The sequence below is a fragment of the Pelodiscus sinensis genome, chromosome 28 (genome assembly GCF_049634645.1).
Source record: "Pelodiscus sinensis isolate JC-2024 chromosome 28, ASM4963464v1, whole genome shotgun sequence".
NCBI classification, from domain to species: domain Eukaryota; kingdom Metazoa; phylum Chordata; order Testudines; family Trionychidae; genus Pelodiscus; species Pelodiscus sinensis.
The window spans coordinates 13,080,201-13,094,706 of record NC_134738.1 but is presented as its reverse complement, the minus strand read 5'-3'; the positions used below and the strand labels follow the sequence as shown (position 1 = coordinate 13,094,706).

The 14,506-nt window shown below is 55.9% G+C and overlaps 1 protein-coding gene across 4 annotated transcripts in view; it reads left to right on the top strand.

Moving 5' to 3' along the window:
- RNF122 (ring finger protein 122) overlaps positions 1-14,506 on the top strand; it is a 33,237-nt gene that overhangs the window by 9,660 nt on the left and 9,071 nt on the right. For all 4 annotated transcript variants that reach the window (XM_075910665.1, XM_075910666.1, XM_075910664.1 and 1 more), the window contains one exon: positions 9,254-9,410. In XM_075910665.1, the coding sequence (XP_075766780.1) occupies positions 9,254-9,410 (157 nt within the window). The remainder of the gene's footprint in view (positions 1-9,253; positions 9,411-14,506) is intronic.

Genomic DNA, 14,506 nt, shown 5'->3' with positions numbered 1-14,506 from the left:
TCTGTGGTCCACTTCTCATCGGCGGCCTGTACGTGTTTAGGGCTCACCTCATTCTCACTGGGATTGCCAGTGAATCTGGCACCGAGACGGTGGATGATCTCATGCCTAAATACGTGCTAGCAAATGCAAATCTCGTCCTTGACAAGTAACTTTGAAGGGACAGGGTCGAGGGCTGTTTTCTCTCTTATCACGGGTGGGAGATGTTCCTTTTTTTCTTCCAGAAGTTCTAACACGTTTGGTCTCTTCTACCGCAGCAAACGTAGTTTTTTTTTTTTCTTATTTTTTAAAAAGACGCTTGTGTTGCTTTGAAATGTTGAAAATGAACATGGCTTCTCTCACTGTCTCCTGGTCTGTGAGCGGGATCTCTCCGCACAGCGCTGAGCAATCGATTGTTTCTGTCTGCTCGTTTTTTTTGGTGGCCCTGTACAAACAAAAGCGTTGTCTCCTCAGGAGGGGGGCTTTCCTGGGCAGATGCCCGGTTCAAAACATTCAAGTGCAGGGCTCGTCTGTCTACAAACGTGCACTGTTTTGCTTAAACCGATGCAAACCTTGAAGTGGATCCTCTTATTTTGGATGAAGAAGGATTTAATTATTTTAATCTTCAACCTACTCTGAATTGCTTTTAAATTGGATTCACGTAAACTGATGCAGTTGTCCATGTGGACAAGGTCTTTAGCTAGCCTAGGATTTCAAGGCGCGTTGGTGGAATGAGGGGGGGTGGAGGTGGCTATCTGACTAGCTTTGTGATTCTCAAACTTTTTGGCCACCCTGCGCAAAACAGGCCTTTCCCCAGATCACCTGCCATTCATGATGACAGAATGGGTGCAGGAGCGGGCTGGGAGTAGAGGGGTCTGGGTGGGAGGTAGGGTGCAGGAGCGAGCTAGGGGTGGGGGATCTGGGAAGAGGGTGGGTGCAGGAGTGGTCTTGGATTCAGGGTCTCGGTGGGAGGGAGTGCGTGAGAGGAATGGGGGTGCTTACTTGGCTTCGTGCCTTTTGTCGCTGCCAAGCACCCCCCCCCCCATTGCCTCCATTGGCCATGATTCTGGCCAATGGGAGGAGGGGAGAGGGCAGCGTGTGAGCAGCCTCCTCTCTGAGGCTCAACTTCCCCCCACCCCTCCCCGCAGCGGGATGCCGGCGCTGGAGCTCCAGCCTCACGGGGGCAGGGCGGGAGCACCAGGGGGTGAGCCCTGAGCCTGCAGCTACCTGCAAGATGGTGGTGGGCCACTAGTGGTCTGCAGACCATGCGCTGAGAACCACGACGGTAAAGCGACGCTTCCTGCGCCTGCTACCTAACGGGCGCCAACAACTCCCCTTTCTGCCCTAGTCTAGTTTGGACTGGACCGTTTCCCGTTGGGAAGGGAAGCTGCTTCTCTTTATGGCATTTCGAGCTGCATCTCCTGGATTCCACGTGCCGGTTTTCAAAGAGCCGAACGTCCAGAGCAGGTGCGGCTGAGACGCGTTTATGACGGGGATTTTCCACTCCATCGTAAACGAGTGATCAAATTGCCACTCAAGAGGCTGGCTCTCAGGCCTGGATCATTTTCGAGGACAAAATCTCTCTTCTGAGTCACTGCTTTCAGGGGCTCACGGCGAGAGATGCCGCACGCTGGGAGTTTAACGCTCGACTCCACAGCCAGGGGAGAATCCAGAGTCTTTCCAGTCTGTCGGGAAGCTTGACTGCAGGAGCCAAACACTTGTCCACGGTCACCCAGTGCGGCGGTGACCACTGCGACTTGAACCCGGACCAGCTGTTTCCTAGTCTAGTGGCTTTAACCACACATCCTCCTTCCGCGTCGCTTGGAGGCCTCGGCCTGCCCTCAAGCAAGACGTCACAGGCCTGAGTGGCAAACTCTGTCTGCAAACCTTTGTGCAGAGACAGTCCCAGGGACCGGCAGCTGGCACTTTGCGGGTCACCTGGCGGCCAAGTAGACATCTGCCAGGCTGGGTGATCTGAGTTTCCCAAACAACAAGCTGCCGTCACGTATGTGTGGCCCGGTATCCCCATCGTCAGTCATCGCTTTTAGGGGGTAACCGCTAACGGGCCTTCCTGTGTCCAGTGAGAACACGCCAAGCCCCCCTTCGGGACTCAGGCAGCGAAGTTAAATATGGCACAATGGGTATGTGTGGTGGGGGCATATAACCCCCCAAGTGCTGTGGGCAGGAGGGGCAAGGGGCCAGTGCCTCTGGGCAGCCTGGGGGACTAGCAGGAGGGGCCTGGTGCGGGCAGGAGGGGTCGGGCCCTCTCACACCATCAGTGACGGAGGGAAGCGGTCAATGCGGCTTCACTTCTCCAAGTCACTCGGGGGAGAGGTGAGACCTTCTGCCCCCCACCCCCACGCGCACTGGCAGGAAGTGTAGCAAGGCAGACGGTGGGGGGTGAAGAGGGGCCTTGGGGGCAGAGGCAGGATGAGGGTGGGGGCAGGACGAGGTGGGGCGAGGTGGAGCCTGGGGTGGAGGGGACGTGGTCCTGGCCTTTCCCCGAGAGGCACGGGGAGTAGCTACATGGGTGGGCACGTGGCTGCCCCCCCCCCCAACTTCCTCCCCAGTTGCCCCGGATACCCCTACTGTGTCTTTAAAAAAAGGGGTGATTTAATCCTGTTTTGACCATTTCTGATGCGTTTCGGGCCCCACAGGGAAGAGAGCCCCCCTCGTGCCCGTCTCTTTCCCCGCCCCTAGGGGCAGAAGAGAAGGATGCTGGGAAATGGGGTGGCGGAGGCTCTGTTCCGGTATGGCGGGAGAAGGGATACAGGACTCTGAGCCCTAGGAGCGTTTCTAGTCCAAAGGGAAGTAGCTTAGGAGTCTCGAGACACAAGCCGAGTGGGGATACTGGGTGGGCAGGGCCTGTCCCGGCGCGACACACTCTGCTTCGTACTGTGAAACAAATCGCTGGTGTCTCTCACCCGTATCCTCTCCCCTCCATACAGTCCAGCACCCTAGCGCCTGTCCTAGCTCTGATTGCTGCTCCCTCGGTCCATGGGAGACCTCATACTCCAAAGCTATGCAAAAACCAAGGCCCTCCCCAGCTCCCAGCTAGCAACACACCGAGGGGGTGGTCTGCGGGATTTCATGCCTGACCCTTGCAGGGCTCAGTTTGCACCCTAAAGCATGAACTTTGACCGCCCTTCTCTTGGCTTGTAGAACCACACATCCCAGACCTGTAATTATCCGTCCAGCTGCCGCGTTCGGCTCTGCCCCGCCCGCAGCAGCAGCCCGAGTCGGGGCTGCAGAACCTGGCCTGGGACCGGAAGATCGGTAGGCGAGGCCCCTTGTCTCCGGGTGTTCGCATGTGTCTGAACGGACGACGCCGTCTTCCGGGGGGGTGTCTGGGACGTCCGGCTAGGAAGAGCTGGATGTGGCGGGATAGCAGCGAGTGTCCGTAGCCCGTTACATCCCAGGACTGTCCAGCACTTTACAGCTGTTGCTTTCATAACCCCCAGAGCCCTCCCCTGCAGGTAGGGAAGCGCCGTCGTCCCTCTGGAAGGACGGATAAACCAGCAGCCAGAGGGGTGGGGGGGGGGATGTGCCCGAGTTCATACAGTGAAGTCCTGGAACAGGGAGGAGATTCCTGGGGGACAGCTTGGTTCACTCAAATCAGGGAGCCACTGAGTTCAAAGGGACCAGGATTCATCCATCCCCTTTTGTAGGAACATCCCCCCCCCCCCCCAGACTGCAGGTTTCTTTTTTTCCCGTGACCCAGTTGAAGAAAATCATTGATGCTGCAACACAACATAATGTGACAGCATGTGGGCTCGGGGGTGGTGCTGAGGAGGGGAGATTTGGGATGCAGGAGGGGGCTCCGGCTTTGTGGGGGCAGGGCTGGGGTGGGAGGGGCTTACCTTGAGCGGCACCCGGACAGCGGTGCAGCAGTGGGGGCTAAGGCAGCTTCCTGCCTCTCCTGGCACCACAGACCCCAGAAGCAGCCGGCAGCCGGTTCCCAACCAGTGGGAGTGAGGGGCTAGTGCTGGGGGCAGGGGCAGGGGCAGTGCGGGGAGCCCTCTCCCCCTACGAGTTGGGTCTGCGGTGCCAGGACAGGCAGGGAGCTGCCTCAGCCCCCCCACGGTTCACCTGATCCCCCTGCAGCCACAAGCCCCAGCGCCCGTCCCCCCACCACCCAGCGCTGGGCCGCACCCTGTTGTGCGAAACCCACTGGCCTAAGAGATGGGACAAAACTCAGCTCCAGGCCCCTCCACTTTCTCTAGACGTGCTGCTGTCTCTGGACAGCTGTCCTCAGCCTCCTGCTTGGCTCCTGGGCGAGCCGTTGGCCGTGGCTCTGTTCCAAGAGCCTGCAAAGCTGGGAGCTCTGTGCTCATAAGCCACTGTCCACAACTCCGCCCCTACTGGGTGGGAGCAGGGGGGAAGTGATCACCCTCTTCCACAGGCTGGGGGAGAGAAGGGGGATTTAATTGCCTGTCATGAAAGCCTTAAGGAGGGGTTGATTGAGAGGCGGCGGAGCAGGGAGGCAGGGCGCTGGAGCGGAAAGGGGAGAGGAAGAGGCACTTGAGAACACAGATGGGGCCTCAGCCCGGAGGCGGCTGCCCTTGGAAATCGCCACTGGCGCGGGCTCTGAAGTGAAATCCAAGCCCCCCCCCTTTTCGTGACGTCGGCGTCATTTTGACCGACAAAGAGGGCACCTTGTCCTGCCGAATCCTGCTTCCCCGCAGGGTCCAGGGGAGTTTGTCAGCGTGGGCGTTGGGCTTTCCCCTTCTGCTTTCTTCTCTTTGTTTCAACCGCAGCGCTCTCCCCAGTCCTCGAGGCTGCTGGTTTCACCGTCCCCGGCTGCCCCGTGGCCCCCCTGCCAGAGCTGGTTGTGCTCCCCTTCGGACGCCTGCGCTGCTGCCTCTGGCCGAGCAGCCGTGATGTGGCCGTTGGCCGTGGTCCCAGGTTGGCTGCCTCCCTGGTGGGGCCTGTGCGATTCCAAACCCTAAGGGAACAAGCCGCTGAATGAGTTGGGATGCGGAAGTCAAATCCCATCCTAGCCACTAGCACCAAGACGAGCCGCAGGAGGAATGCAGTGGGGAACGTGGGCACCGGGGGCTGAACCCAAAGTGCACTGAAGTCAGTTGGAAAAAAGTCCCATTGACTTCAGGTCGTTTGGAGCAGGCGCATTGAAGGTGCCCCCGCTCCAGGCATGGAGGCAGGAATTCATCCATCCTCCCCGGCTAGGGAGGATCTAGTCAATTTCAGCTCCTGGCTCGTGTGTGCTAGCACCAGGCTGGAATGACACATGCCAACTGTTCCTGGTTTTCAAGCCTTTGTTTTCTGATCTGCCCTTGTGTTGGACGGGGAAGGGAGCTTTCTGTATGGCTGTGGAGAGAGACAGACATCAGATAGACTTTCTTGCAAATGCTCGGGCTTCTGCCGGGGGTCCAGGATGCTGACGGAGCAGAATCGTTTTTATAAAAATCCGTTTCCGCTGGGGTTAAGAACAGCACAGAGCAGAAGCAAGTGGACAGCGGTCGCCTCCCCTGTGCTCCTCTTTTGACAGACCGCACCTGCCATAAAGAAGCACTCACTGGCTATGTCTACACTTGCGGCTTCTTGCGCCAGAAATATGCAAATGAGGCTAAGTGTGGAATATCGCCACGCCTCATTTGCATACCTAATGAGCCGCCATTTTTGCAGAAGAGGCCCTTGTGCCAGAAGGAGCTGTCTACCCTGCCCCTTGTGCAAGGAAAAACCCCTTGCGCAATGCCGCTACGCTGATTATTTTCAGGAATAACGGCGTTGCGCGAGAGGAGTTTTCTTGCAGTGTAGACAGCTCCTTCTGGCGCCAGAGCCTCTTCTGCAAAAATGGGCGGCTCATTCGGTATGCAAATGAGGCGTGGCGATATTCCACGCTTAGCCTCATTTGCATATTTCTGGCGCAAGAAGCCGCGAGTGTAGACATAGCCACACCTCTAACCCGGCCCCTTCTGCCCAGCACCGCAGAGAGGTAGGGCAGTGTGGGACAGGGATATGCCTGGAGGTTTGGGAATGCAGAGCATTCCCCTGCCTACTTTACCCGCTGCCCCAAATGTCTGCATTGTTGATGCAAAACAAAGGCACTTCCAATGCAAGAGGTTTGCTGTCCTCGACCTCTTTGTAGCTGCACCAGGGAAAACCCCTTGTAGCTGCCCAGAGAAAACCCCTTGTATATACAAACAAAGCAGCTGTTAAGTTTGCAAGCTGTATGGGACACAGTCCATTTCTTCTTTGAGTCTGTTCGTACAGCACCTAGCACGGTGGTCCGTGACTGAGGCTGCTAGAGTTTGCTGCACTAAGATAACAACGCATCAAAATATTTGCCACCTCTGCTTGGAACGAGGGTGAGCTGCATCGGTGCCAACGGGCTTTTAGCAGTGTACCCTGTCGAAGCTGGAGGCTTCCCCAGCTGCTGAACTCAAGGCAAATCCCCAGTGCGGATAAATCCAGAGATCCACTCGCAGGCCTGACTTCACTGTCCTGGGGGGTCAGTGGGAATGTGGGAAGAACAACGTGGCATCCAGGGGAGGTAGAACAAAGGTGACCTTCAGCACAGGCACTCCCCAGGAGCCCTAACAAGGCTGAAGTCCCCCAAGGGAAGATCTTGGGGAGATAAAAGCTTTGCTCTGCAGGTGAGGCAATGTTGTAAAAGGGGGCCCAGCAAAGCTATTTCTTCTCTCTCTGACCGCTCCAGGGCTATTCGCTCTGCAAGCCCCAAGGTGACAGTTTGGTTTTATTTTCTTCCCGTTGTGCTAACGCCTTTTGAGTAGGGTTGCCAGAAGGTTTAACGAAAAATAACAAACCCTGGCCTCCCAGCTCCCACCCCAAAAAAAACACCAGGGAAAAAATTCTGTTGAGGAAAAAAAAGGGGAAGACCAAAGTTGTTATTTTTTTGCTCAAGTAAATAATAAAAAAAAAAAAGCGTGGCCCCTTTAAGAAATGCTTTTGAGGCCTTTTTGGCCCGAACAGGCTGCTGGCAGCTGCCCGCCATCTTGCCTCCCTGTGCCGGGCCAAACAGCTCTCCTGCGGATCCCGGTAAGCATTCAGGATTTTTGCCTCCTGGCTGGGAAAAAATCAGAAAATACCGCACATTTTAGGTGTCCGGTATTTTTTGAATTTTTTTACCAGACAGGAGGCGAAAATATCGAACTGTCCGGTTCAATACCAGACACCTGGCAACCCTACTTTTGAGGTCTATAAAAAAAATCAACCTGGGCTCTTCCTGCTCCTGCAGTAAAGTTTCTGCAGCTGGACTCGATACTCTCTAGTGGTTGCATGGGGCAGAACAAGACTCCAGTTTGCTGTCCTGCAGCTGTCGGCTCCAAAGGGTTAATGGGAGTGGAAACATGCGTTTGAGGCCATGAAGTCATCAGCGCAGACTCAGACTAAGGCTAGGTGTACACTACGCAAGAAAGTTGACCTAAGATACGTGACTCCATCTATGAGACTAGCATAGCGGAGTCAATGTATCTTTAGTCGAATTTTTGCCATGTCCCCACTGCGGGAAATCAACAGGAGACACTCTCCTATCAACTTCCCTTCTCCTCATGACCCCATGGAGTACTGGGGTTGATGGGAGCATCATCAGCAATTGATTTAGTGGGTCCTTACTAGACATGCTAAATCAACCCCAGGAAGATCAATCTCCAGAGCATGTATGTCTGGTTAAGTTTAGACCTGGCCTAACAGGGAGCAGAGAGATGCTGTGTGAACAGAGGCCATTCTTACATATGTCTACACTTAGGCTTGGCAGAATTTGGTTTGCAATTGTATTTAATTTTGACAGCTAATAATCAGTGCCTGATTTTAACCTTTTTTAAATCCAATTTTAAATTTTCATAATTGCGAGAAATGCTGGGAGGGATTTGACAATTATTTAATGGTTGTAGAGTTGACATTCAAAAAATTAAAGCTTTATATAAATGGGTAAAACACAAATTGCCAACCTTGCATGTCAAAATAGATCTCTTAATTCAACTTCTACCCATTTTCACTAAACCATTAATATATTAGACCCTTAATAACCAGCCTCATTCAAAAGTTTACATCATGGGATTTTAACTGTAAACATTTCTCACAGTATTTTCTTTCTTTGCCTCTCTACATTTTGATTATCCTTGATTGAAAATAATGTTGCGTTTGCAGGTGTGCGATGTTTACTCATTTAAAAAAAAATCTAGTCCTTCCAAACCTGTGCATAGTGTTCTTAACTCGGGTTAAAGTAGCAGTGGAGACAGGACAGTGTGACTTTTAACTCAGATTAGCAGCTCCAGTTCAACTCCAGGTGGCTTTGCTGAGCCTTCCTGGTCTTAGTCGGGGATAGCTGATAGCAGTGGACACACACAGTCCCTTTCCTCTGCATAGCAACCCATTATAATAATATATGGAGTTGGAAGGGACCTTGAAAGGTCATCAAGTCCAGTCCCTTGCCCTCAGGGCCAGACCAAGTACCATCCCTGATAGATTTCCTCTAGATCCCTAAATAACTCCTTCAAGGATTGAACTCACAACCCTCAGTTTAGCAGCTCAATACTCAAACCACTGAGCTGTCTCTGCCTATGACAATGTTATGGTGCATGATGTGCCATAGGTGCAGGGGGTGGGTGCTGCAGCAGACCGGGCTGCCAGCTTAGGGTCTGAGATCCCAGCTGCCAGCTTCACATGCCCAGTCGTGGCTGCTGCCCTGCGTGCTGAAGCCTCAGTTCAACCCCCATGTGCTGGGGGCCTCTGCTGCCAGCCCCATGCACCAGGGGATCTGCTGGCACCCCACACAGCAGGAGCTCTGCCAGGGTCCTGGTTTGAGCCCCATCCATCAGGGGTGTCTGCTGCCAGCCCTATGCCCAGGGTCCTGGCTTCCAGTCCCATGTGCCAAGGCTTTGTCCCCAGCCTCTTCTGGGGTTGGGCCCCACTGCGAAGTGCCTACGAAGAATCCACGGGGGTCTCCGTTCTGTGGCTGGAGTCCAGATTAGCTGGCGCGTCAGGCGGAAGATAAAACCCAAAACTATCGTGCGAGGGCCAAACCCCCAGGACCTGAAAGGGGATTTCTAGGGCGAGAAGCATTAATCTCTACATCTTGAGTGCAAGAGCCAGGCTGTCTCGCGGGGGGAGGGAACGAGAGAGGAACATAGCCAAAGCCGCAGCGAGATACAATTGTGCTGTCTGTGGCCCATGCACAGAATTTGTGGGGGCAGCATTGTATTTCTCTAAGAAGGTAAAATTTGATCTTCCAGGTTTTTTTTCCTCTTTTTTTTTCATCCTAAAAGCGACTTCTCTCCTCTCTCTCTCCCCGAAGGATGCTTCTGTGGTTTGGGGCTGATTTATACCAATAAATCGTGTACGATGCCTCCCATCACCTTCCAGGACCTCCCGCTGAATATCTACATGGTCATTTTCGGCACCGGCATCTTTGTCTTTGTCCTTAGCCTCATCTTCTGCTGCTACTTCATCAGGTGAGCGAGGGAGCCCTGGGCTCTGTCTGCACCGGGTGGGATGTTTTCCTCGAGGTTCCAGCCTGGGAAAGTTTCACCCCCAGCTGCGTTTGGGGCGGGGTGTAAGGACACGAGGGCCCAGGGGGCCAGTGGGAAATGTGTTAGGTGAAAGCTGGGGGAGTCACGTAATCACATGACTCCAAGAACTGGGTCTTGAAAAAGCCCTGGCCCTCGTGATAAAACCCACGATAACGGGCAACACTGTAACTTGCCTTAATTTCAGGGGCTCCCATGAGAGAGCCTAGCAACCTCCAACTCTCACCCATTTCGTGGGAACCCAGTGGGGAGAATCCCAGACAAACCCACTGTGCCACCCCAGTTTACAGTCGCTTTTATACAGGGGTGGGCAATAACATGGTGGCAGACCGCCAGAGCTAGTCCCTGATGAGGGACTATATTCCCCTGCACGGCCACAGGGACCGGCGATCGCAGCTCCCATTGGCTGCAGATCACTGCTTCGGGCAAATGGGAGCGGCAGGAAGCGGCGCGGAGCGAGACACCACTTCTTACAGTTCCCATTGGCTGCAGATCACTGCTGCCGGCCAATGGGAGCGGCAGGAAGCGGCGCGGAGCGAGACACCGCTTCTTACAGTTCCCATTGGCTGCAGATCACTGCTGCCGGCCAATGGGAGCGGCAGGAAGCGGCACGGAGCGAGACACCGCTTCTTACAGTTCCCATTGGCTGCAGATCACTGCTCCCGGCCAATGGGAGCGGTTGGAAGTGGCCATGCATGTAAATATAACAGCATGGGGCCGCCAGGAGCTAATCCCAGCAGACCGACTCCAGCCTGAGGGCCATACTTGCCCACTCCTGCTTTTATATCTGTACAAAAGACCTCTGCATTTCTTTCTCTTTCTGTTTTGCTCCAACAAATGCTGCAGATTTTTCCTCTAGCACACGCGTGTGCGCACACACGCACAAACACACACGGCGCACGGTGGCTGTTGATCGTAGGGGTTGCTTGTGAACCCTGCATTGAGGACACGGACTTGTTAGCGTTGCTTATGACGGCCAGGCTGCTTTATTTTTTCTAAAGCGCACTCAAGCTTCCGATTTGAAGAAGGCAAATGAAGAACTTCCAGGGCCCTGCAGGCGTCTGAGAGGGGGGGAAATACACCTCCGGCTCTGCCGCCCTCAGGGCCCCTTCACAGAAGCAGAATTAACCCGCTTCCCCATTGCAAACTGTAAGGAGAGGCTGCCTTATGCCTCCCTTGTGCTGCCATCATTCTAGTGGTTTTTCATAGAACCCCAGGGCAGGCAAAGACCTCAGGAGTCATCGCGTCCAGCCCCCTGCCCAAAGCAGGACCGACCCAACTCAATCAACCCAGCCAGGGCTTGGTCAAGCCGGGACTTAAAAACCTCCAGGGATGGAGATTCCACCCCCTTCTTAGGGAACCCATCCCAGTGCTTCCCCACCCTGCTAGGGAAATCGTTTTTCCTAATAGCCAACCTAGACCTCCCCCATGGCAACTTGAGACCATCGCTCCTTGTTCTGATTTCTGTCACCCCTAAGACCAGCCTCTCTCCATCATCTTCGGAGCCCCCCTTCAGATACTGGAAGGCTGCTATCAAATCCTCCCTCCCTCTTCTCTCTCCTCCTCCCCCCCCCCCCCCCCCCCCCCGCCATGGAAATGAGTTTTTATGGGTGATCCCTTAAAAATAACCAACCCTCACTCCCCTCTGCCCTGTAATCTGCTGGGAACCGTTTGTTCAGGGCAGTCCTGCCGGCTCTCGCTCCGCCAAGGAGCAGAGAATCAACCGCTTGCCAGGCGCAGCGCTGATCGGTGTTGGGGGCGGCCGAGCCAGGAAGGAAGGAAAGACCTGCTGTAACCCTGACCCTTGTGTGGACACGCACCAGGGGAATTCTGGAGATGGCATCATCAGAGGAGCTGGGACTATTTTTAGGAGCCTTTAAAGCCCCCCAGAAGCTGCCTGTCGCCTCTGTTCCGAGACTGAGCTCTGTTATTTTTATGGAAACTATTAGTCGTTTCATCTCTTCTGTGTTACAAGATCAGCCCGTCTTGAGCTTCCTGGAGGGTCATTGTGACAAATCCATGAGCATTAACCCCGTGTGTACCCAGGCCTGGCTTGCCTGGGAAAGCGTCCCATTGGGGAAGGGTGGAATTGGGGATCAGGGCTGGCAGAGGACAGCAGAAAAACAAATTGTCTGGCGGGATTTTTTTTCCTTTCTTTTTTTGACCCAGCAAAGCTAGTATCAAAATCTGCTTCTGAGCAGCACTTTCCCTTCCGCCTTTGCAGGCTTCTGCTGTCATCTGACACCTGGTCCCTCCATGTGTCACCTTTCGGAACAGCAGCTGTGAGCTGGCTCCCTACAGAACGCTCTGTCTGTATCTGACACAGGGCTGGAAATGAGCAGCTTCTTCTGCTTCAAATAAAGCCCCCCTCCCTCCTCCGAGGAATACACTGGGGAGACAGCAGAAGGGAAGGGGCGTTTTCTAGGGGTCGTGTCTGCCAGGCAAACTCACGTGCTCAGGCACCGAAGAGCATGGCCCAAGGCTGGGTTAGTGATCTCAGCCCAGAGAATCTCAGGGCTGGAAGAGACCTCAGGAGTCATCGAGTCCGGCCTCCCAACCAAAGCAGGACCGATCCCGACTCAATCAGCCCAGCCAGGGCTCTGGCAAGCTGGGACTTAAACACCTCTAGGGATGGAGACTCCACCCCCTCCCCAGGGAACCCAGCCCAGCGCTTCCCCACCTGCCTAGGAGAAGAGCTTTTCCTAATAGCCAACCTAGACCTCCCCCACTGCAACTTGAGCCCATTGCTCCTCCTTCTGCCATCTGCCCCCACTGAGAACAGCCTCTCTCCACCCTCTTAGGAACCCCCCTTCAGATAGTTGGAGGCTGCCATCAAATCCCCCCTCACTCTTCTTTTCTGCAGAGTAAACAAGACCAAATCCCTCAGCCTCTCCTCGGGGGTCATGTGCTCCACAGGGGAGTAGGGAGGGGCGGGGGTGGGGCAGTTACCCCCAGGCACCACGCTGGGGGGGGGGATGGCCAGTTTAGTCCCCCTCCGCTCCCCGTGTCATCCCTCGGCTCGCCTGCTCCTTCTCTGCCCACCGCCGCTGGCTGGAGCATCCTCTCCACACCCAGCCCAACTCCGCTGGCGGGTTAGTGCATGTGGGGGCCCAGCCCCAAACTGGAGAGGGCGAGAGAAGAAGCAATACAAGCTCCTCCCTGCCCCAAGGTCGGGCTCAGCCATGCACCAGGTTCGGGGGTGCCGGCAAGGGGGAGGGGCGGGGCGCAGATTTATCCTTTGCCCTCCAGGCGTGTAACACCCTCGCTCCGCCTCTGGTGCTCCAGACCCCTCATCACTTGTGTTCCCCTCTGTTGGACTCTCTCCAATGCTCCCACACCCTGTCTGTAGCGGGGCAAGACCCGGACGCAGCACTCCAGATGCGGCCTCACCCGTGTCGAATAACGGGGAGCACTCCCTGTCCTAGATCTGCCGGCCATGCTCCTCCTAACGCAGCCCAATGCGCCCAGGCCAGGTCTGGGCATCAGGAACCCTGGATTCTTTTCAGGACTTTGCCACGGGTAGACCCAGGGCTGGCTTGAGCCGTTCCTGCGCCCTGGGCAGCGGGTGCGTGACGCATGAATGGCTCCGCCCCAGGGTGCATGGCGCATGCGTGGCCCCGCCCCCTGGTGCGCTGCGCACCTTACAGCTGCAGTCGGGCACGCGGTGCCTGATGGCAGCCCTAAGGGGCACCGCGCAGATCCCGGCCCCGGTGCACAGCGCCCCTTAGAGCTGCCCAGCTAGCCCCCCCATTAATCCGGCCCTGGGTAGACCTTAGGAAAGTCGTTTGCCCGTCCCCCCCCCGTTTTTCCCCAAAAGCAGCTTCTGATTTTAGGTGCCTCCATTTCTGGCAGCCCGCTGGGAGCTCTCCATCACCCCCACCCTGGCAAAGATGGGCCGAGTGACTCGCCCCCTTCGCCCGCTCTTGTCTTTCGAGCCACAGCCGAGGCTGGGATGCAGACGGGGCTGAGCGTTTCCAGCCCCCTGTTGTGTCGCCTGGCTCTGAGCACGCCCCTTGCTGCTGCCTCGGCTATTTATTTCCGTAACCTGCTGGGAGCCGTGGGCCAGGAGCAATGGCCCTCTTTCCCCAAGGCGCAAACCGTCAGCTCCCTGCAGGACTCGGAGTCGAGCCAGGATCCTGGTCTCCCTGGAAGCACAGACCGAACTGTGACTCTGCGGAGCAGGAAATGCTGGAAACGGGGGGGGGGGGGGGGGGGGTCCCTTATGATTCAGGTGACCCAGCTAGACAAACACATTGTTTATAGGGGACGGATGTGTCTTTTCATCAGGCTATTTTTAACTGCCTGAGGTCAGCCACAGCTGGGATTTCTAGAGAAGTCCAAGTGGGCTGGGGAAAATCGAATTCATTACCCGCCGGGGGGGCCTCACCCCTCTCTGCTCCTGCGTCTCGTGTCTGCCCTCCCATTGCCCCAGTCATGAGACTCTGCGTGGCTTGCTTTTGCCCCTTCCTCCTGCTCTGCAGCCCTTCCACCCTGCTCCCCCCCTGCCCTGCGGCTTCCCCAGCGCAGCTAGTGCCTCCGGCTTGCGACTTCCTTCGCAAGGGAACCCTCGAACCTGCAGGGAACCTGCCAGTCCCCCCGTAGCTTTTGGCAGTGCAATATCCGACTTTCCACCCGCCCTGACAGCTCCTGGATTCTGCCCCAGGGTCTCCTGGGGGGGCAGGAAACACAGCCACTGCCTCACACGGACCCACCCAGCTGTGGACACAGCACCTTGGCCTGGCACTAGCTTGGGCCACGTGAAACAGCCTGTTGCCCGTGCTCAGCTGCTCTCTCACTCCAGCGATGTAGTTAATATTATTCATTCAAATAGAAGCAGGGGGGTCAGGAGAAGACACGGAGGGAGCTGGGCTTTTTACAGCTGGCCTGGGTTAGCGGGGGCGGGGCTGGGGAGGCAGACTGCCCAGGAAACTGCTCTGGTGGCTCGTAAGCCCCTTCTGCAGCTGTTCCCGGCTGGCACATAAAGGATGCTCTGTGTGTGAGGGGCCTTTTCAGGCCTCGGC